Genomic DNA, 24,021 nt, shown 5'->3' on the forward strand with positions numbered 1-24,021 from the left:
TGAAGGCAAGGTCCCACTTGGAAAACAAATCCCTTCTCTTGTTCAGCCTTCACACTTTGAAGTAGTAGGATTGATGGCTTTGTTGAATTGCTTTTAAATCAACAACTGATTTCTTTGAAATGTTAGCATGTGTAGGTTAAATTCACCAGCCTTGTATTTTTTTTAATATTGAATTTTATCAATAAGCAGTATCTAAACTACCCTTTCCAGGTCTTTCTTTTTAATTTTATAACTCACAAACAGTCCTACAAAATTCAAGATTATACTTATTTTCTATTTGTAGTTAGGTAGAAGAGCTAGGCTGAATCTTGCATGTCTTTGTAGTAGGATTTTGATTTTAGTCTATACTAAGCAAAAAATAAGAGTGTTTCAGTATCAGAGGACACTAGCAGTATTACTAGAAAGTATTGATATTAGATATGATCTGCATTTTTTCTTAAACTAAAGCTCACCAAGAGTAAAATTACTAAAAAGCTTTAGGAGTTTAGAATGTCATAGTTTTGTGCTGTAGAAAATTTGCCACACATCTGATATACAACATTTTTAGTGGTTGCATCCAAAAGACACGTTACTATTGTCTTAAAATAAAATTCACTCAGTCATGTATTACAGTGTCTAGTTAATCTTAATTTATGTTGGCCTGAAACATAATTTTGAGCTAGAAAAGTTTGGCACTTAGGGGACTAGAAATGGGCTGGCACTTCTTTGGCAGGACTGCCCTGCTGAAGGAGGACCAGCAAGCTGAACAGAAGTATCTTACTGCTAAACATGGTCTCTGAGGGGCAGTATGGACTGTCCTGGCTCAATACACAGCTAGAACTGTTTCACACCCATGTGAAACTTTTAGGAGGTTTGAAGGAAGATTTTTATTGCCAAGCTGGGACCAGGTAATAGTAATGTGGTAATAGGCTGTAAAATGTGGTGCCATGAAAATTACTTTGAGTTTGAAATTGCTTCTGCTGGCATGGGGGTGGCTAAGTTCACAGAAATTTCTTTCTAAGTACTTGTTTTTCAGTGATGCAAACTTACTGACTTCATTCAGTCAAATAATTACATAATTTTTTTTACTAATTAACCTTCACAATCCATGTGCTTGTTTTTCAGTAAACCTGATATGTCTCGCTTAAGGCTGGCTGCAGGGAATGCTATTGTGAAGTTGGCACAAGAACCTTGTTACCATGAAATCATCACCTTAGAACAATACCAGCTGTGTGCACTAGCCATAAATGTAAGGAAATTTGTTGGGAGTTGTGGGTTATCAGCAGATGTATATTGTTGTATGTTATGTATATTTCTGTGAATCTGGTTTTATGTAAAACATTCAGCCTTGGCATGAAATTGTTTTTCCACTACGTAATCCTGAAAACTCATTTTGGATGAGAATTAGATCTATAGTACTGGGCTGTCCATTGGGGGAGTACTAACTTAGAGCAGTCAAATGTTAGAATATTGATAAGCTGAGAAATGCAGTATGTATTTAAGTAATACCCCAGCTGCATTATGACGTTACTAGAAGCTGAAATGAGATGATGTAAAGTATGTTGAACTGTGGTGACAACAGTGACCTTGGTTTCTCAATAAAATTTCTTGGGTAGAATATATTTGGAATGCAGAGGTCTGCAAAGATAATTAGCATCCTTCAAATATTAGAAGAAATAGGGAGAGATTCCTTAGTAGATGCTGGAATTTTCATCCTTGACTTCTGCCTGTTAGCCTATAGTAAGAAAGTAACTCTCAAATTTTAAGTAGAGAAACAGGGATCCTGTCTATTTCTGGCTTGTAGACTTAGCAAATTGTACAGAAATTGGTTCACACCCCAAGAGTAAGGTGGTCATGAAGGGACTTCTGTTGGTGTTATTTGTAACTGCTGGTGTTCTCCTGGCTTTCCAGAAGTCAAGAAATCCTCTGGAAGGAATCCTGTCCAGAAAATACCAGCAGTAGTAATGATATTCCATTCTAGACCCTAATTCCTGTGTCTGGCTAAAGCTTTAAAAGCTGCAACCCATTTTAAATGTCAGAAGACTTTAAATTGGCATTTAATATTAAAAAATACAGGGTATGGCTCCTGTGTGGATATTGTTTATTTTCATAGGGAGTATCTTTTTTAGTTTCTTAAGTTGCTTGGAGTTGGTTACAGTTAGGCTAGAAAAATCATTCCTGTACCAGAGTAGGACAATCTGTATTAGGCTTGTATATTGTTTTAACTATGTTTATGTGGATTTTAAGCTTCTGTATTCCTATGGAAAGGAGCCCTTATTCAGTTCCCAAATGCTAAGAAAAACAAGAGAAATGGAACAAAGCTTTAAACTACTTAAGCAGATGAAATCTAGCAAAAATGCAGCAGGAATTCAGTGGTAGTAACTGAAGGTCTTTACACCCAAAGCAGAGTCTGATACTTTTCAGTTTTTATATTCCAAAACTGAATATAAATGTTAATCTTGTCTCAAAACGAGTTTTAAAGATTTTTACAGTTCAGAACAAAACTAGTCGAGAGAAAAATAGGCACTTAATGTAATGACAAATAAGTTCTGTCTCTGCTCTGGAAAGGATATTTGAGCTGGATAATGTCATGCCAAACTGGCCTTGTCAATGTAGTATTTGCATGTTCCGTTTTCTTGTGAACCCAGTGATCAAAATCTGTTTATTTCTTCAGTCATTTCCCTCCTGCCGCAAATCTTTCTTTATTGCAAATGTTAACCTTGTAGTTCCTATCAGAATTTTGCTTCATTGTTTTGATACTCTTTTCAGTATGTTAAGTGCAGGCTCTTTGCCCTCCATTTCATCACTATCTCTCACTTTTATCACCTATTTTCCAACTGTAACAGTCTTAACTGTTTGTGGATATTCTAACAGATGTGTTGTCACCTTTTTTGTGTCTAATGCTTACTTTCCCTGAATTTTCAAAAGGGAATCTTGAGAGACTGAAATTAGAACGCAATAGGGTTATCAACACTTATAAACCAGTTAGTATCACATTTTACTATAGCATTATAGCATGCTTTGAATCGGAAGCAACCCATAAATATCATCTCATTAAACTCCCCTGCTGTGGTCAGGGACACCGTCCCACTAGGCCAGATTGCTTAAAGCCCCATCCAACCTGGCCCTGAACATCTCCAATGATGGGGCATCCACAAGTTCTCTGGGCAACATGTTCCAGTGTCCCACCACCCACACTGTAAATAAATCTCTTCCTTATGTCCAATCTAAACCTCATCTCTTTCAGTTTAAAGCCATTGCTCCAGAGCTGGACATAGCACTCCAGATGGGGGTCCCATGAGAGGAGAGTAGATGTTGAGAATCCTCTCCTTGGCCCCATTGGCCACTCTCCTTCTGGTGCAGCCCAGGACACGGTTGGCTTTCTGGGCTGCAAGCTCATGTCCAGTTTTTCATCCACGAGTGACCCCAGTCCTTCTCTGCAGGGCTGCTCTCAATCCCTTCATCCCTCAGCCTGTATGGATACTGAGGATTGCCTGGAGCCAGGTGCAGGACCTTGCACTTGGAGCTCTTGAACCTCCTGATGTTCCCCTGGGCCCAGTGCTCAAGCCTGTCAAGGTTCCTCTGGGTGGCATCCCTTCCCTCCAGTGTATCAACTGCACCACTTGGTTCAGTGTCATCCACAGTCTTTTTGAGGGATGTTCTGAACCCTCCTATCTGTGTAATTAACGAAGATGAACAATGCCAGTTCCAGTATTCCCCCCGAGCATGCCACTTGTTACTGATCTTCATTTGGACATTGATTTTTTGGACTGTAATCCTTTGGACATGGCCATCCAGCCATTTTCTTATCAGTTGAGTAGTTCATCTCTGAAACCCATATACAGTGTTGTGTATGACTGTGTCAAACCCCTTATAGAAATCCAGGCAGGTGACATAAATTGCTCATCCCTTATCCATTTGCACATTCACTTCACTGTAAAAGGTTAGACCAGTCAGACATGATTTGTCCTTTGTAAAGCCATGTTGGGTGTCTTTAATCCCCTCCCTGTGGATATCCATATGCTCTGTCATCACTTCCAGGAGAATCTGTTCCGCTGTAGTATCATTTCTGTCACTTTTCCCTCTTCATTTATTGATATTTCTTTGCCTTTTGTGACTTTCTAAGTTGTTTTCTAGAATTTAGATTGTAAGCTCTGTCATGTCAGGAATTTTACCTTTCATTTTCACAGCAGCTCCTAATAGATTTTGAATACTTACAAATAACTTTTCTAGATGTTTTTGAGGTCTTCTCCAGTTTCCTTTCTCACTGTCAGTGGAGGTGCTCAGATGCAGAGTAGCTGTAATAGCTTTAATGACTTTTTCACTTAAAAGTGGTACTGTATTCAGCTTTTTTTTTTTCTGAGATTTCACATGTGCACATATGCATACATATATTTTTATGCTTAGAGTGGCTAGTATGAGAATCTGTTTCTTGATGGTAGATACTGATTACTCTAAAAGTTTATTTATTCTTAACAATTTCAAGTCTAGCCACAAATTAGGTGACACAAATTAGGCCAAATCTGGTTTTGTGCTATTTAATTCACAGCAAAGGTTCTTTAAGTGGGCAGATCAGAAAATAGATTAAACAAAAGGAAAAAGCTTACTTTTTAAGTCCTGCAATGGTTGCATGGCTTCTGCTGTGGTTCTGTGCTGGTGTTTTTTTTTCCCTCTGGTGCTGCCATTTTGTATTGTATAATGATTGGAGTGCAGAACAGATAACTAAATTTTGTCACTAATTACTGTATGAAAGTGGCAGTGGTAAGCAGGGGCTTTATGATGATGAAATGCATGTAATTTTAGTTATTTTAAAATAAGTTGCATATGTATTTGGCCAGTCTTATAACGTTACCAGCAGTTGACTTCTTTGATCTCCAGAAGAAATTTTGATGTCAGCAGAGCTTCATATTGAAAGAGAGTGAAAAATAATTGAGGATAGTACTTCAGTGTTTAATAGCCTTTAAGATCAGATTTAAGATCTGATAAGCTTTGCTGTTGAAAATGCAATTTAATTGGATTTAGAATAAATCTTGTAGCTTGCTTAAGTTTCATTTGTTTAAAAAAATCCCAGAGCTTTCTCAGTTTTCTTTGTTAACTCAAGTTGGTGTAATTGATGAATCAGAGCTATGTCTGTGTGATACCTGATGCTTTACGAGTATGTATTTTTTAATACTTTTAAATGGTGAACTTCTGATGAATTGGCAGAGACATAGATATATAAAATGGGATTAATTTATGGAGTTTGTGTATGCTGTTAAAAATAGCATACCTTAGTTAAGTTTTGTCCCCCTTCTTCTTAGTGAACTAGTGTAGCTCAGTCAGATTTAAGGTTATTCCCAATATTGAGAGATAAATTATAATCATTCCAATTGGCCACGCAATGCCATCAGTAACAACAAACTACCTCCCTTGTCCTCTGAGGCAAAGAGGAGATGTTTCCCTGCTGAAAACACCAACTAGGCATCAGTCTCTTCTAAGCTTCCTAAAGGCATTAGACTTAGGTGATACTGAGGAAGAAAAGAGGGCTCTATCTTAGCCTCCTGTGGGCGGTGGGTTTGCTAGAAGGAGGCAAAAGATGTTGAGCAGATCTCATGGTTTGGGTTTGTGGGCTTGGGTTGCTTCAACTCTGGCTACAGTGGATGTTTCAGGGTTTCAGTCCATAGAGAGGGAATATTGCTTGAAGTGCAGAAAGGAGAAAATGGGGCTTGATTTAAAAAAGTGTTTTCTGGATTTCATTTTTGGTGGGGGAAGAGGGAGGCTTATTTTATCTATTACATGATCTCTTTTGATGCCATTTGCAAATTTAGCAGAGCCCATGGTTAGGTTTTGGCTCTGCACTTCCAGTTGACTGATAACTGGAAACCTTCTTCGATTCTTTCTGACTTCAAAACTGTCATTTGACTAAAATAACTGCTAACTCCTGTTAAAGCTTTTTTTCTTTATATTTAGAGGTAAATCTTTCCTCTTGACCTCTTTTTGGCAGGTTAAATATGCCAAGCTGTTTTGGTGACCTTGTTTACCTTAAGCTTTTCTGTATGTTTTCTTCAAACTCTTTTCTACATGTGTTTTTGTTAAGCTCCCTTGTCCTGTGTTAGTAAATGGTTTGTGGTATGTACATAAGAAACAAAACTAAAGTTTGTGCCTTTTCTGGAAATACGTTGCTTAATCAACTGTAAAACTACAATTCATGTTATTTTACTTTGTGTTGTTTGGCAGCTGTTAGACGCAGGTAATTATCTTCCGTGGTCAGTTGTAGTGCATAGGTTTCCACAGTATAATGGAAAGGCTTGGTACTCTATTCAGTGTTTCACCTTATCTGGTAATTCTGTTGAATTTTACTCAGTTTTTATTATTAATGTCTTGATGAAAATGTGTGAAATCATAGCAGTAAAATTAACATGTGGTGGTTACTGGTGGCTAAAATATTTTCATGCAGATTTTTGACTTTGGTTTTACAAAGCAAGTGACCCAACTGTAAACAATTTCAGTAGCTCCATGCCTTAGTACTGTGCTAAATTATGCCTTGGGTCCTGAGTGCAACATCTTCTTGCACAATTTCTTAGCTCTTCTTCTGAACTTACAGGAAGCTTCAACTGATGAGTTCAGTTAAATTGCTCTGAATCGGCATCAAAAAAACCCCTTGCAATTCCTATGTTTCAGTGGCTTCAAGGTCTAATTGATTTTGGCGTATTTACCTGAGCTTCCATGCTTTATTTTACAGTCTATATTGCTTTCAGAAAAGTTTACTGTTATCTTTTTTGGTTTTGCTTTTTTTTTTTTTTTTTTTTTTTTTTTTTAATAGGATGAATGTTACCAAGTGAGACAAATATTTGCTCAGAAACTTCACAAAGGCCTTTCTAGACTACGGCTGCCACTAGAATATATGGCTATTTGTGCACTGTGTGCAAAAGATCCCGTGAAAGAGAGAAGAGCTCATGCTAGGCAGTGCCTTGTGAAGAACATAAATGTCAGAAGGGAATATCTGAAGCAACATGCAGCAGTTAGTGGTAAGAGAATAGACGTCACTCTTTGGTACAAGTGCTATAGTTCAAATATGAATGTGAGTAGTCTGAAAACATTGATGGTTGTCTGTTTCTATACACAGAACCACTGTAAATTTGATTTGGAGGTATCTAATGAAAACTGAAAACTTCCAGGTTTTCTGATTTCCTTTTGTCCAGATTTTCTTTTGATTTTTCTTTGACAGGCACTGCTCAAAACTTCTGAGTTTTGTTAAAAACGTACAAATGCTTATGTGTAAATATATTGGAACTGAAGTAATTTTCCAAGGCAGTTATGTGTACTGTTTGAACTTAATAATGTTAATAATGTTCTAAGTGACAATGATTAATTTTACTTCAGCAATTACTAATACATAACTTTAATATGTAAAGAGACTGTCCTTGCACTGCTGTATTGAGTAGCATCTTGTGTTATGCTGGCAAAGGGCTATATTTGTAGGCACTTCAGGATGAGTTTATGCAATTCTTTCTTTTCAGTGCCAGCAGTCTGATTGTGGGAATGCTTTGGAAGTTATTATGGACTCACGTCAGCTATTTTTCTTTTCTTAAATCAGCTCTTTTGACTTAAAACTACACATGTACAGTATTACAGCACTGGTACATGGTCATAGGAAAAAATAGGCCTTTATGAAGAGCTATAGCATTTTTGAATAAAGGGTTTTGAAAGTTTTATTTCTTTGAAAGAGTACTGATGGTTTGACCTTTGTGAAATGAAGAGGATTTTTTCATGGTTTTAGCCTAAACCAGACCTGTTACGTGAATCTGATCTCAGATGCTGTCAGATAACTGATTTCCTTCTGTTTATGAATCATTTTATATTAGCCATGTCAGTCAGTCTTTCTTAATCATTACCCTTAGACTTCGATCAGAGAATAAGTCTGCAGACAAATCCTTTTGTGTATTGTTAATTAGTTAAAGAAAAAAGTGGTACTTTTCTCCCACTCAATAACATGTAAAAAAGAAAAAAATATTGAACACCTCTAAGTCATTTTAAGACTATTACCCCTGAAAGTTGAAAACTCTTTTTAGCTATGTAGACAGAAAATACAAGAATTCTCATAGTTTAAAATAGATGTTGCAAAGTTGCTATCAAAAATCTGTGCAAGAAATTAAGAGGAACCTAGGTGTGTGTGATTTTCTTTATCCAGTAGGACCTCAAAGTGTGCCTGATAAATTCTTTTCTTGCTGAAATAAATGAGTGATGCCATTGATTTGACATGTGCTATAATGCATGGGGAGTCTGGATTAAATATAGATTGCAGGATTTTTTGAGGATTCCAATGTTAACTTTGTGCCATTCAGATTTACCAGTCTGAGCTTTCAGCAAATAAAATGTCTTGAACTGTTTGTATCCTGAAATACCCATATTGGAGCAGGTCAGCCAAAGCTCAGTTCTGGAAATAACACGATATTTAAATGTGTGTCTCCCTCTGCCACTCTCCCTGCTGACCATGCAGTAACTCAGGGTAACAATGATGGTAGTACTTCCATTGAAAATCTGCATCCTTGATTATTGCAGCTATTTATCTGAATCTATAAATGTGTGATTTTGTTACACGTTTTGTCTTGAAAACTTCTACAGGTGAGGAGGATATCTGTTGGACATTTTGGGGGAGATTTCAGTATTTGTTGAAAATATGGTAGATATACCCTGCCTGAGGAAAACTTTTTAAAGACTGGTACTAGACATGTGACTCTTTCTTCCACATTGGCCTTTTATAGACTGGCAGGAATTATTCTCGGCCCTCTTAAATCCTCTAAATGCTATTCAGAGTGGAAGCCACTCAAGAAGAGATTTATTTTGATTGTGTATCTGTTATTAGTTTCATCTGGGTAGAGATGTGCCTTGCATTTGAATTTTTGTGTTCTCATGATGGGCTTTTACTTGAAAGTCAATAAGCAGAAAAATTACAGGAGTAAGGATATATATATATATTTTTTTTTTTAGCAAGTTTTCTTCCTAAAAGCTCATAAAGGGCTCTTGTGAAGGGTTTTGGCACATTGTTGTTTTATGTGCTGGTAGGAAAGCCTCCCTACCTTTCAGGTAGTGTCTTCTTTCATCAGAGATAAAAGTTCTATTTTTTTTTTCTATTTTTTTTCTACTCTTTTTTGTCATGACAGGGGTTAAATATAATATGTATCAATATTTATTCTTTTCCTGTTTTGTCTGGAGCTAGTTCATTTTATTTTCCAGTCTCAGTTGGAATTATTGTTATAGTTATATGAGAAATTGTCCAAGGCAGGAAGTTATTGAAAGATGGAGTTTATGAGCTCTTGATGAGCATTCTATTGAAGTTGCTAATTAGTACAAATAATAGTGGGTTGGTTTGTCTGGGGCATGTCTAAGGTAAGCCAATTTTGCTAGTGCTCTGAAGTCGTAATTATGTTTTTTTTCCTTCCCTGCCACATCTTTATTTTTTTGTTTAGTAATGTGAACGGCTGCTGGCTAAAATGCAGGACAGTGCTTGAAGAAGTAAAGGATGTTTTTAAAATTTATAGTGCAGTGTCAGTTGAAACACTAAAAACTGCTTTGCAAAGTACACTGGATTTCAATTACATAAATACAGCTTGAAATAGGAAGACATTGGGTGAATTTATATACTATATATATTTTATGTAGACTCTGCATTACCCCTATTTATGCACACCTCTGAGAAAGGGATAGATTAAGACTTGACTTATGCATGACAATTATTTTGTTAGCTTTGTAAAATCTACAATAATGGTGTATTTTGTATGATGTGCACAATATTTGTCAAGCACATCTCATATGAATACATATATTGGAGGAAAAAATGTTAGTGTTGTAATGTATTTTAAAATTGTTTTCAAATATATATTAGTGTATATAATGATTTACAAATGTTTGGAGTTACTCATAAACGAATATGGGATAGGTAAAAGTTTACTGAAAGGTTTTCCAGACTTGGTCATGCATTTACTATTGCAAAATGTGGGGTTTCAAAAGCGGAGCTAGGAATTTCCCTCTTTCCTTCACATGTACATTCAAGTCATGTCAATACTATGGTATTGCATTTGCCACAAGCATTGAAGGTCAGATGCTTGTGCCATAGCAATGTACATGGAACACCAGGATGCCTTCCCTTTCCCATTGTCTTGCCTGTTGCACAGGGTACAGGTTTAATAACTTAGGTGTGCTGATTTCTCTCAGGCATTAGACTAAAGAAAGCAGTGTGGATGTTTGCTGAAAAATGTTTTTTCACTGTTGTTGTACAACTTGTCCTTCTGTTGTCCTTGCCCCTTAGGCGATGATGTTTGAGGTGCTGGAGTTCACGCTCATGGTGTTGGTTGGGTCAGGGAATCTGTTACCTTATGGAAGGTGTATTCTGTGATAGCAGCTCTGAGGGGGTCATTGGCAACAACCCTTACTTTTTGAATCCCCAAGGGGAATAGGCCTTCAGACTGTCATGATGGAGAAAAGACTTTCTTGCAGTCCTTACTTAGGATTACTTGAAAGTCTCAGAGGATGCTAGAAAAAAATTTGAATGCTTTGAATCTCACAGTACAGTTGTGCTGCTCTGTTTAGGTGGGATTGAGCCTTTCAGACTGTACTTTGGTACAGCTTTCATGTGACCTCCCACTCCACTTGAAACAGATACTGTGGCAATTTGACTGCAAAGCCCCTGCAGAAAGCCTTTGTTTGTTCTCTGGACAGCAGGGCTGGACACTGCAATGTCTTAAGAAAGAGTAGCAGCTTATCCTGCAGTTGTGCTGGTCTCACGTCTTGCAGTTAACATGGATTTTGTGATCCATCCTCACTTCTGCTTTTCAAAGTCCTTCAGAATACAGGCTTTTAACTGAGGAAAGGATTGGGAGTAGGAGGTGACTGTAGCTGTATCTCAAAATAGCTAGAAGACATGCAACCCTGAGTGAGAGATACTTAAAACCTTAATTCTTGCATGCATGAAACATATGCACATCAGCCATGAAATGGAACATCATAGAGAAATGATAGGCCCGCATGTGTTTATACTTTAATGCATGCTGACCTCAAAATCTGCCCTCTCCTCTTTGGCAGAAAAGCATACTTCTTGGTATGTAGTTTTTTGATGCATCTTTCTTCTGCTTTTCAGAGAAACTGTTGTCACTTCTACCAGAGTATGTTGTTCCTTATACTATCCATCTTCTAGCTCATGACCCAGATTATGTCAAAGTCCAGGACATTGAACAACTCAAGGACATTAAAGAGTAAGACCACTTTTAATAGTGTTATTTCCAACTTTATTCTAAGTGGAATTTTAACTCACTGTGGTGCCCTGTTACGCAGTCCAGTATGCATAATAATGCTAGTTACTTCTGTAAAATATTGAGAGAAATAGTATAGATGCTTTTTTAGTGCTTGCTCTGTGATATTTTATATAGGAACCCTTCACCTTTTGCTCATCTTTATTTCATTTTTCCAAAAGAATTGTTTTCCCAGAGTTAGACTGGTTCAAATTCATAATAGTAGTAAAAGCTGGACTAAATCACTTTCTCAAATGTGCTTTTTAAAGGAATTTCTCTTGTACTTTGATTCATGCGGGATACTGTGTTTCTCCTTTAGGTGCCTGTGGTTCATACTGGAAATATTAATGGCTAAAAATGAAAATAACAGTCATGCATTTATAAGAAAAATGGTAGAAAATATCAAACAGACGAAGGATGCTCAAGGACCAGATGATCAAAAAATGAATGAAGTAGGTGATACTTTTTGATTGGAAATTGCATTTAATTCTGGCCTGCTAATGGAAAGGAGTTGCTTTTTGTTTATACACCAACTTCAAAATTTCTTTCAATAGAATTGTATGTATGAAATGATATTTTATATACTGTAATGTTTATATTTATTTTAGTTTAGATGGCAGTTATTTTCCTGTGCTTCAGTAATTCTTGCACATTTGCAAGGGAGTCATAATAGTTTTCAGTTCTTCTGTTTCTGTCTCAGTAAGACTACTGAACGCTAAATAGATATAAACTATAAAATTGACTGTTTAAATCATCTGCTAAAGTGCTTTTTAGTATTTAATTTCTGAAGTGCAAGAGTAAACTTAATAGAGGAAGAAAAATACATTAGAAATCTCTGGTGTGTATTGTGTAGTGCATGTATCTAACCTTTTTTTGGTGGTTTTAGCATCACATAATGTTGCGATTTATCACTCTTCTGCTTTTCCCTCAGAGATGATTTTTGGGTAGTGGGTGGGTGGGATATGTGTGTTCATTCAATTAGCTTTGTCTTAGAAACTATGGCAAGCACTATTCTTAAGTATAGAAAGATCATGAAAACAAGCTGTCTTCAGCTGTTAGACTTAAAATGCTTTTGCCTTTACTGTCTGTGTTTCAGTATCCTGAGAGACACTGTTTAAGATGCAGGCTAATGTTAAATGTTTAAGATGATTGCTTTTAAACAGTGATTTCTTGTGCTCCTGTGCACAAAAGATACACTATCTTTTGTCAAGATTTGCGATGAACTTCTAAAGTGTTATTTGATTTTTAAATTTTTTTATTTACAGAAACTATATACAGTCTGTGATGTAGCAATGAATATCATTATGTCAAAGAGTACAACATACAGTTTGGAATCCCCTAAAGACCCTGTACTTCCAGCCAGATATTTTACTCAACCTGACAAGGTATAGCTTGGCATTTAATTTTTCTTGAGATAAGTCTGTTTAAATATTTGTTAGTTGTAATTCAGTGTTGTTTTTCCTTAAATATTTCTTGTAACTTCAGACTTCTCCCTCTTACATTGTAGTTGAAAATGCGTGTATATGTTTTTATAAATATATTATATATGTGTGCACACTCCAATTTCTCTTCCCCCCCAGTCTTCCTTCCTCCATATTACTGCTCTGGTTTAAAAACTCAAAAGCATAAATGATGTAAATAAAATCTTGCAGTGCAGTCTCCAGAATGTGTGTATCTACATCTATCTCTCGTTCACTGATTATTGCTGTAATTTCTCCCACCCCCTTTTTTTTTCAGAATTTCAGTAACACCAAAAATTATCTTCCTCCAGAAATGAAGTCATTTTTCACCCCTGGAAAGGTAGGTGTGGTGTGGGGGGGGTTGGATTTTTTTTGGTGCTGTGTTTGCATTCTGCTTTGTCTTTTTTTTGGGGAGTGATAGTTTTGTTTGTTTGTTTTCTTTGTGTTTTTTTTGTGGTTGTTTTGTTTTTTAAAGAAAACTAGCATGTAATTAATGAAACTCTGTGTTTAAGAGAACAGATTGTTTCTGGGTATAGAGAAAGAGATGGGTAGAAGAGAAATCTGCTACTGTCTGTACTGGGTTGTGGCGACAGTAAGGCAAAGCCTGTTGTCTTTAAAAGGAGAGAGTCCAAGAAACCCCCAATACAACCCATAATATTTGTCAAGTTTACAAAATAGTTAACCTTTTTAGACTGCAGAAGACTACAGTGTTGCATACAAAGTGACAGCTATGGAAAACTAACAAAATATTTTAAAAATCACATGTTTGATCTTTGGCAAAGCTGAATACCATTTTACAGTATCTTATAAGATAACTGACTGTTCTATAGTTTTGTTAATTTGTTCTTTCAGAATACGCATGTATTAAATGGCAGTGTTCTTTCTTCACTAAAACTAAACCCAGGTACTCTTCAGAATAAAATTAAAATCTGGTAAAGAAAGTGACAAACTGTGGTTTTCATCTGGATTAATGCGTCCTGTTCTAGATGACAAAGAACATTAATTTCTTACCTTGAGAAAGAACGAAATTGCAGCATCTTCATTACCCTTAACTTTGCTAATGAAGCCTTAGCTGTCAGTAACTTACTAATAAAGGAGCAATGCAAGCTAGGAAAAGAAGCAGATTTCTCTTCGAGAAATTGAAAGTCAACATTTATGGATTGGAATAGATCATCATTGAAATTCTTTTGAATCCTAAGTTAACTTTTATTTTTAATTTCTAGTGCCAGATACTCTAGCTCTTCTTGTGTTGATTTGAAACTTTGTAACAAACAGGAGAGGTGTATTTGACCACCAGAATTTTCAGTTTCTTCACTATCACAAGAGGAACATGAAATGAAAGTTGGTCTAGGGAGTCTTATTTTTGCAAGTGGAAGACTGGCTTGGGTGGGTGTTAGTGGAGTGGATATAAGCAGGGAACACTGAGAGCATGAAGGCTTTGAGTGTAGGTTCTGTGGCAAGGGAGCAGCTGGTAGTGCAGGCCCTGTTAGTCCCTCCTTAGTAGGAAGTCAGTTCAGTGTGAATTTGAAAATCTCTTTGCTTTCAAGCTCTTTCAGCATACACTTACTGATTAACATTTAGTTCTAAACTAATAGATGCAAATTGTTAAGCTGAATTTAGTTCTCCAAGGTTTATTTTTGGAAAGCATATGCTATTTTTTTTTTTTTTTGTGCTCAGTGCAGAATGAATCTTTGTAAGTGTAAAATTCCCCTCTGGTTTTAAAAGTATAACTAGAACTTCTATGGTCCACAGCTCTGAGAAAGAAACACTCCAGGCTGATATGATGTGCATGTTGAACTTTGTGTAGCTGTCACTAACTGCAGACATAGCTAGAATCTAATATGGAAGGAAAAGATGGATAGTGAGAAACATAGGGAATGGTCTTTAATTCAGCATTTTTGTACATGGGTGTTTGGCATTCTCTTTAGGAGTAATTGAGCTCTTTCTACTCTCTCAAAAGTTAGCATGAGCTGGAGGCATTCGGCAGGACTGAAAGATAATCCAGTTAAATTAATAACCTGAAGCTCACCAGTGTCTGGAGACGTTGTGGCACTTATTAAAAGCCTAACATCTTTAAATCCGTGCAAGAAGTATCAGGATCTTCTCCACAGTATTTGGCTTTTGAGGTTCTCATTTATTCCCAGTTGAAACTAATGTGGTTGCCAGTTTAATGTCTCCTTTGCTGAAAGGGCCGTCCTACTGCTGTTTCTGCTTCGCTAGGCCAGGTGCTTATCTGATCCAGATGGGGAGCTGGTTCAGGTAGATAAATCAGCAGAAAGCAAATGGCACACAAAGTGATGCAGTGACTGACTGCACAGTCCTGTGAGCCCACAGTACTACCAACGGGAAGAGGACAGAATCTAAGGGTAGAGAGAAGAATACCAGCTTTGGTGGCAGCTAGTTATTTGATTGCAGCTCCCTCAGCTTCCTTCTGGTGTCTATTGTGGCTTTCATATGAAAATGTTTATCACTTTGTGTTAAAATTAAGATAATGATTGCAGAAAGTGAAATCTGTGAATATTTTAAGCATAGTACATGTTAACAATATCTGAACGTGTAGCTTAAAATAAAGGAAATATATTTTTGGTTTCAGCCCAAAGCAGCCAATGTTCTTGGAGCAGTTAATAAGCCTCTTTCGTCAGCAGGCAAGCAGTCTCAATCCAAATCTTCACGAATGGAAACTGTAAGCAATGCCAGCAGCAGCTCAAATCCAAGCTCTCCAGGAAGGATCAAAGGGAGGTTGGTAGACAACAAAGGAACTTTGATATTTCAAATATTTGTAATGGAAACTTTGAATACTTCTATTATGTTTTCTAAGTAAAAAACAGAATTCTTCTATCTTACATTGAAATAAAGTTACAGTACCACATTGGTATAACTGAAACCATGAATTTGGCTTTCCAACTCCAGAAATAAATTTTATTAAAAAAAAAAAAACAAACCAGAATCAAATTACATTCAGAATTGGTTGAAGGAGGAAAGGAGAGCCTCATATGTTTTTAGTTTTTTGAGGGAAGGGTTTGGGTTTTTTGGGGTGTGTTTTAGGTAGATAGATATATACCGCCCCCATACGTATATATGTACGTGTGTGTGTATACACACAGCTGCAGTCCCTGGGAACCTGGCTGTGATGCTACACACACATCCCAGCCAGGGAGAGCTGGTAGGCCATTGTGGTGGTCCTGCTTGACTTCCTCCTCCAGTTCTGCACTGTGCTGGGCTTTGCAGACAAATATTTTTGGATTTTAGATTAGTTTTGTGATGAAGAGGTGAGTGTACTGTAATGCTACATAAGTCATCTTCTAGTTATCTATCTTTATAGCTTATTTTGTGTCAGTTTTGTAGGTTATTCATCAGTTTCTGTATCTTATGTTCATTTTTTTAAAAACAGAAAGTCTCATTAAGTTTTTTTTCACAGACAGTGAGAGATTGTATAGCCTCCACTATTCGTGTTCTACTTTTTCACGTTCTTTCAAGACTGTTAGGAAATGTTATGTTTGAATATAAGATTTCTCATTTGGTACTCCTGTGACAATTTAATATACAATATTAATTTTAATTGTAGGGCAGTGTTTTACAAGAAATATTTCTCCACTAGAAAGTCTGAAAAAGGCTCATTTCTTACAAGTCATGCAGGCTCACATTATTGGCTAACGACAGATGGACTCCAGATTCTTCTCTATATCCAGCAAAATGAGTCTGAGATCAAATTTTAAAAAATGCTGCACTCACAGCCTAACATATTCAGTCATCTTCATGACCTCTCCAGTTCTCTTAATTTAAAGGGATTAGTGGTTTGGGTGGAGAAGCCAAAGATGAAGAGAAGTGATGGGAATGATTCAGGATGCACAATATTTCCAGTTCAGTCTATCTGAGTATGTACAGGCAGATTTGCAGCTTTTGAGAGAATGTATAAAACCTAAGCTTCCAATTGCATCCCAGTTATTACAGATTTTACACCTGCAGGAGTGAGAACATCTTTCACCCTCTGTGCAGTGCTCAGGCCAGGGAGTTGAGTTTGTGTGTTTGAATATCACTTTTCATTTCGACACAAAGCAAATTTCTTTTCATTTAAAAACATGCAGTAGTATTTAAAATGTTGCTTCTGCAGATGAATTGAAATGACTTGTGGATTGGCTTTTGTGCAGTATCTTTTTTCTGTGGGTCTCAGTGTTTTATATATACAGGAGGCATTATTGTCCACATTTACAGTTTGTACAAACTGAAATAAAAATGAAATTGCTGCTGTAAAAAGCAACAAAAAACAGAGGGAATTTTGAATTGCTGTTTTATTGCCTAAAACTCACCATAGGAAGGTGTGTGTGCTTTGGCTGGTCTGTCTGTGGGGATCTTTGCATACATTTGCCTATACTTTCCTATAGCCGTCAAACACAGATCTCTTGCAACTCAGACTCTTCTTAAAAAAACTGCTTATCTTTCCCAGTGAGAAAAGAAAATTGAACGTGGTTTATGATCAAAACATTTGTCTTGAGACTTTGAGACTTAGATGATGTGGCTTGTGGTGTGTGGTATCTATAGTACCTACGGTGGAAAGTTCCTTTTGCCAAATTGTTTGTAGTTTAATAATAGATTTTATATGAAGATTGTTGTTCTTAGTATTTTTTTGCAATGATTGCCCCATATATTATAATAATGAGGTAAATACATGGTTATTCATCCTAGGCTTGACAGTACTGAAATGGACCACAGTGAAAATGAAGAATTCACACTGACTTCACCCTTACCAGGAAAGAAAACTGACAAAAGGGACGACTCTGATCTTGTAAGGGTGAGCTGTTAAAAATTAATGTGATGATATTTGAGATCATTCCAAAAAATATGCTGAAACATGAAACCAGGCTGATATTTTTAACTACTGGAAAATGTGTTCAGAGTTGGACATGAAAATACAATGGAAAAAAACGTTCTGTTTCTCATAGAATCATATAGGTTGGAAAAGACCTTTAATGGTCATCAAGTCCAGCCATTAACTCAGCACAGTGAAGTCCACCACGAAATCATGTCCTCAAGGTTACTTAGGCTTTGGAGAGCAGTAGTATCCTTACTCCTTCTTACCAATGGATTTATATATGTAGTTCAGTAATAAGAAAGGTTCCTAATGAGGCTGTAAAATATTATTTGGACTCTCACTCAGATATAGTGCTTTAATATGTAAAAGAAGTTATAAGCAGGCTAAATATTATCTTAAGCAGTATTTATACCTGTATCAGAGTCGAGAAAAATAAACTACCCAAGAAAATTATAATTGTATTGTAATTCTAAAAGCAGGTCAAATAATAATAATTTCCTATACCACTAGTAAATGTCACTTCTTTGTGCCTTAATAGCAGTTGACAGTCTGTTAATTTTGTAGTATTTGGGATACGCATGAAAAAATAGTAAGATCAGATTTGTTAGAATTGGATTTTCTAGGCTGCATTAAGGATGTCCTGTATCTGATGTCACTGCTGCTTTACTTTTTACTGTCTCTGACATTTCTCTTTTCTCTCATTATGTCATTGTGGTGCATTTTTCTAGGTTGCTTGGGACATAAGCTACTGACTAGTAAAAATTGCTGCATTTTTGCTTGTCTTGAAGTATAAATAACTATCTTATACTGTGGGAAAAGCAAACCAGTTTATAATTAAATCAGAAAAATCGGGAATCTCTTGTCAAAAAAACCCCCAGACCTATAAGTCTGAGAGTCCAGACAGCTCCTGGCATGCAATTCATGTTTAGAAGCATTAGCTTGAACTGGTAACTGAGAAAGCTCAGTGATGGAGCAAATACAGGTCGGTGTTTTGAGTGCTTTTGAGAGCATCATTCCACTTCGAATCTGTAAGGTCATGGATTCAGAACTCATTTTTGGTTTTTTGGAGATGGGGAGCAGATTACAGCAAGCATTAACTGAGAAGCAGGATTTTAACTGGGTAGCAGAAGGTCCATGTTTTAAAGGTGTCACTTCAGGATATTTGTCCAGATTAAATCATAAAGTAACACCTTAGTTGTAAGGTTGTGGAACACTTTTTAGCTGCAGGGAGAAACATTACTTTGAAAATCGGCTGCAGTTACTTACTGGCTGAGAGGAGCTGCGGTGACAGATGTGCATGATGACTGCAAAAGCAAATTAAGTGGGCAATAATGAGGTTGTCACTGAAGACATGAACTGACAGGAGATGTCATCGTTGTTCAAACATTTTTCTTACTCTCTTCTAGTGTAATCCTTTGTCCTTCACTTTCTTTTCCCCCTCACATCCTTTCTAGATTCTCTTTCTGCTTTTCTTGAAAAAGGTTTTTGTTTAAAGTAGAGACATGAATATGTAAGATGACCTCTATCTTAATGTCACAAAGCAGATGTAAAGAGAAGAAAACCTTCATTCAGGTTTTAAATGATGTAACTGATTATGTAGCTGAAGTTTCAATGTGGCAAATACTAATAACTGTGTTGAAATACAGTAGTGTTAGTATGAAACAAAGATTGGTATGAAGCAGAAATACTGTAAATATTTGGACTTTTGGACAATTTTATGATATGAAATGAAAGAGTCATGGTACCCATGAAATGGTGGATGGGTAATATTTTCTACTTCTTATTTTTCCAAGGGGTAAGGGTTGGTTGGAGCGATGTGGCCCTAGTAGCTGCTTATTGAAATCTTTGCACTGTTTATGGCTCTTCACTGTGCTCTTTAGAGAACTAGATCATGGAGAGGTAAAGGAATAGTTTCTGTTTTCAAACCTTATGATTCAGATAGGGTTCTACCTTTGTTGAACATTTCCCTCTAGTATAGTATTTTATATGTAGGTGTGTGTTTGTATTTTTGCAAATGTTTTTGAAATGGATATGGTAAACAATCTGAGACAATTTCTGTAATTTGAAGACTGTCTTGTTGGAGGAAGTTTCTACATGTGACTCTTTATAATGGCAGTTTAATTTTTTAACTTAATGGTGCAATCTTACCTTTTCAGTCAGAGATGGAGAAGCCTAGAGGAAGGAAGAAAGCAGGTATCACAGATTCAGAAGAGAAACTAAGCATAGATGACCTGAATAAACTGGGTCAAGAGCAGAAGCTTAGAGGTAGTCAACGGGGAAGGAAGAGACCTGCAGTTGTATCAGAAGCTGATGAAACACAATGGCAAGAGGAAAAAAGGCTAAAAGAAGATGTGATAGAAAGTGAGGATGAACAGAACAGTCCACCAAAGAAAGGGAGAAGAGGGCGCCCTACCAGAACAAATAATGGGGCAGCACCAAAGGAAGAACCAGTGGCAAAGTCATCAAAAAGGAGCAAAAAAAAACAACCGCCAGCAGCTGCAGTGGAAGAGGAGGAGGAGGAGGAAGAAAGGCAAACTGAAAACATTGAACAAAAACCAAAAGGCAGGCAAAATAGGACATCAAAAAGAACGCAGCAGAGGTAAGTACATCTTCTTGTAAACTGTGTATTTTTTATCCTTGGACATTAGTTATAATTTGATGCTTTGCAATTTGGGTCTTCCTCAAAACAGAGCAGAACCATCTGAAACTAGTACAGTTGAATCAGCACAGTCTACGCCACAGAAAAGACGAGGAAGGTCATCACAAACACCACCAGCACAGCAAAAAAAAGTGTAAGTCTTCTAAATCTGTGTTTAGTGAAAATTAAATAATGCCTCTGTGCCCCCAAGCAAACCTTTACTGAAAATATTTCAGAATACTGTAGTTCACAGTTAATAAATTGCTATTGTTATTTCTAAAATGTTTTCCTTAGCTGCTTCTCCTAGGACATCTCACAGCAGAGCAAGAGGCTGCAAGTAATTTTAGTGTGCTCAGGTAGCATGTACATAACTTTGAAGATAGGTCTTTATTAGGACTTAAAGGAGTGGAAAGTGGTCCTCTTTGTTTTGGATAGCGGGTGAGAATCCATTACTGTGGTGAAACAGAATTGTGGAGAATTAAGGTTACTCTGATTCTCCTTTAATTAATGTTCACTTTCTCATTTGTGGCCTTCTTACTATTCACTTGAATCATTTTCATTGGAATAAAATGTTTTGTGATCAGTGAAGGGTAGTAACTTCTGAAAATTCTGAAATGCATTAAGTTCCAAAATGAAGGTAAACTCTATCATTGGCTAGCTTCATTTCTTGTGCCTGCTGTAGGAAAATACAGGTATCTCTACCTTTTCTGTACATGTATAGATAATCTATCTAAGCAGATGTGTACAAGTGGTTATTTGCCCACTTGTAGCAAACTGCAGCTCATGGAGAATGAGCTTTTCCAGAACCTCATATAAATTGCTTGGGGCACTACTTGGGGACACCCACAGTCTGACACTACTGTATATCTCTGTTGTTTTTTTGGCTTCTGGGCTTAGTTAGCATCGCATTGCTCTTCCTCTGGCAGTGTAATGTACTGACTTGCTTTATGCCAGGGATCTTTCCTACCAGGGAACCTTGCCTGAACAAGCTTGTTACCCTCATTTCAAATTCTGGTCTCACTCTGGATCACATGATCTGGCATCTTCCATGCACAACATCCCGACCTTTCCAGTGTTCTGTTTCCCTGCCTCAGGTCACACCTCTGCTGCTCCTTTACTCTGTAACCAGAAACACAGGACCTAACACTGTCTTGGTTGCTCCAGAAGTCACTGCTACACATGCAGTAGAACAAGACTTGGAAACTGCTACTGCCATGCAGGGAAGACACACCAACAAGTTATTGTTGGGTGCTATGTGGTGTTTGTCAAAGATACCTTTTACTAAATATTTAATTAGCTTTTCTTAGTGAAGTTGCTGTGTTTCTTTACTCCATTTTAAGCAGACAGTAAACTGTATCACTGCCCACAATCAGTAACAAGCATAGCTCTCATTCATGTGTATGTTATGTTGAAGCCCAAGTAAGTTGTTTCAGGGTTCATAGCTGTTGGGTCTACTCTAGACTTCATTTAAAAAAAAAATTGTGGGTTGTTTTTGTTTGTTTGTTTTATCAGACCACCCACATTTTGACTGTTCTTTTTCCAAATCTGCAAGAAAAAGGTGAGACAGTAGTAATTTCTCAAGTCTTCAAAGTGCACTGTAGTCAAGCCTTTCTCCCTCTCCTATGTCCATATCTACAGCAGTTTTAACTGCAGAAAGTTGATAGACTGAGCCAGCACTGCGTACTGCAAGAGAAATATATATAACCTCAAGCTTTCTGGGCTCCTTGGGAATGGATTTGGCATAAGAATTTGGGATTTTGCCTATGAGGTGATAATGTATCTGTGGGTGACAGTGTATAACCTGTTTCTGTTAGCAAACTGGGTTACCAATTAGCACATGTCAACAGGCTTATTTTTGTGATGTGTGAAAAGAGGAACCTAGCTTGTGAATAATTCTTCTGCTTCCTTTTCAATTCTTTTGCTTCTGTCGGTCTTGGAAGACTTGAGTTGGGCTAATTTGTGTTAAGGGATGGCATGTTGGTTGCACAGTTGCTATGCAGTTGAGAGATTTTATTTTGTCTAAATTTTAGTGGTTCTCAGGACGGAAAATTCCTACCACTTCTGTGATGTGATGGTATTAGAGTACAGTTGTTTTGGATCTGTGTCTCCACTGGAGATTGAAGTCTGTTGTGTGCCCGGAACTGAGTTTCCGGTTTCATTTCAACCAAAACGTCCCCAAGTTTGGGTGCACCAAGACTGCACCTGCAGTAAACGGGATGATTCAGTGATTTGATTCTGAATTGTGCTACTGCAATGTGGGTGCAGCTGTGGAGTTTTGGATACTTCTGTAGTTGGCTTTTTTTGAAGGTGAGGGATGTTGGCTAATTCTCATTTTAAGCAAATGGGTGCTTTTTGCTTGTGGCACAACTCCCATAACCAACACAGACAGTTAAAGATATTGTTGACTGATTGTTCTTGTTTATCCTGATTAAGGTATTGTTATCCTGGTTATCCCTAAGCTTGCTTGGAAGATTTGCATTTAGGTTCCTTATAGTCTTAATTTCATGAGTAGTGATGTGGGTTCTTCTTGTCTGAAAAAACATAGATACAGTTATTCAAATTTTGTTGTGTAAAAAGTCCTGGAGAAGTAGAGTACATCTGTTCATGGAATTGAATAGATACAAAACCAGCAACAGTATTCAGTCTCTGGATGTTTGGCTTTTCCTGTTCACTGTTTAGCATTGTGTCAACCTTTTTTGGCCTGTATTGTGGCACTGAAGAGAAAAATCTGCCGTGTCTATAGAGGCAAAATTGTTCAACTTTTTGTGCTCCCTCTATTATGGAACAATTTTATTTTCAAATGGTATCGTCCAGCCTCCTAGTTTCTCTTCAGTTCTGTGCATGGATGAACTAGATAGGTGTAAAAGACAGCAGCATTGTATAACATGAAACGTGAGCTAGAATGTTTGCTCATACTGTTTATACATACTGCAGATGTACACGTGCTGTGAAGCTGATCTTTATTTTTCTTCTCATTGTAGCCGTGCTGGACGTTCCAAACAAGCAGCCAGTAAAGAGAATGAATCCAGTGAAGAGATGGACGTGTTTCAGAGTGGTTCACCAGTCAGTGATGACATTCCCCAGGAAGAAGTAATGGAAGAAGAGGAAGTTTCCACAATCAATGTAAGAGAAGTGCCTGAGCTTTTTGTCAGTCTTTGTGGTGTCCTCTATGCATGGATGATCAGAGAATGGCCTCCGTTCTTAGAACGACTTCTCCTGTTTTTAGAACTTAACCTTCCTCCTTTAAAATGAACGGGGTGGTTGTCAGCTGCCACTCTTGTGTAGTGGAGCTGCACTGTAGTTTCCCAGAGAAGCTGCATTTCTTAGAAAATACCACTTTTTGTCAAGTATCTTGAAGTTTCTGTCCTGTGTAGCCTTTCTTATCTGTATGCCAGACTTGTGTAGCATCTAATGGGAATTATTTTCCAGGTAACTCCTGCCCATTCTTGTCATCTAGATTGTAATAGTGAATAAAGCTTCTTTACACAAAACAGACACACGAACTGAATAGTACTGGAAAATAAGCATGGAGTCTTGGAACAGAATCTTAAACCGATTTCTTCCTCTTACCAGCATATGTTGAATTGAGTTCACTTTTATATTTATTTCATACAAGTACATTGGCCATGTTAATAGTCATACTGAAAATAAAACTGAGAATGCCTTCACACTTTTGGATACATCTGATGGTTGGAGCATCTGAGTGTATGAAAACTCTGAGAAAGGAAACTGGATTGTTTTGAATTTCATTAAGGACGCAGGCTCAGTAACATCAGATGAGGTTAGGTCCTGGTCATTGAATGAAACTTGTATTTGTGACAAAATGAATAATGAATGCCACTGTATACGGTTATTCCAACATTATTG

General features: G+C 37.1%; 1 protein-coding gene across 3 annotated transcripts in view; it reads left to right on the forward strand.

Annotated features, from left to right (window-relative positions):
• PDS5B (PDS5 cohesin associated factor B) overlaps window positions 1-24,021 on the forward strand; it is a 101,327-nt gene that overhangs the window by 74,162 nt on the left and 3,144 nt on the right. The window contains exons 24-34 of one of the 3 annotated variants that reach the window (XM_048295044.1): window positions 1,105-1,228; window positions 6,782-6,986; window positions 11,096-11,210; window positions 11,566-11,698; window positions 12,512-12,631; window positions 12,984-13,046; window positions 15,300-15,445; window positions 17,390-17,489; window positions 19,673-20,115; window positions 20,207-20,308; window positions 23,136-23,277. In XM_048295044.1, coding sequence (XP_048151001.1) covers window positions 1,105-1,228; window positions 6,782-6,986; window positions 11,096-11,210; window positions 11,566-11,698; window positions 12,512-12,631; window positions 12,984-13,046; window positions 15,300-15,445; window positions 17,390-17,489; window positions 19,673-20,115; window positions 20,207-20,308; window positions 23,136-23,277 — 1,693 coding nt within the window. Of the gene's footprint in view, window positions 1-1,104; window positions 1,229-6,781; window positions 6,987-11,095; window positions 11,211-11,565; window positions 11,699-12,511; window positions 12,632-12,983; window positions 13,047-15,299; window positions 15,446-17,389; window positions 17,496-19,672; window positions 20,116-20,206; window positions 20,309-23,135; window positions 23,278-24,021 lie in introns of all 3 variants that reach the window. The other 2 variants (XM_048295042.1, XM_048295045.1) reach the window with 2 other exon arrangements.

Source organism: Corvus hawaiiensis, chromosome 2 (genome assembly GCF_020740725.1).
Source record: "Corvus hawaiiensis isolate bCorHaw1 chromosome 2, bCorHaw1.pri.cur, whole genome shotgun sequence".
Lineage (NCBI taxonomy): Eukaryota > Metazoa > Chordata > Aves > Passeriformes > Corvidae > Corvus > Corvus hawaiiensis.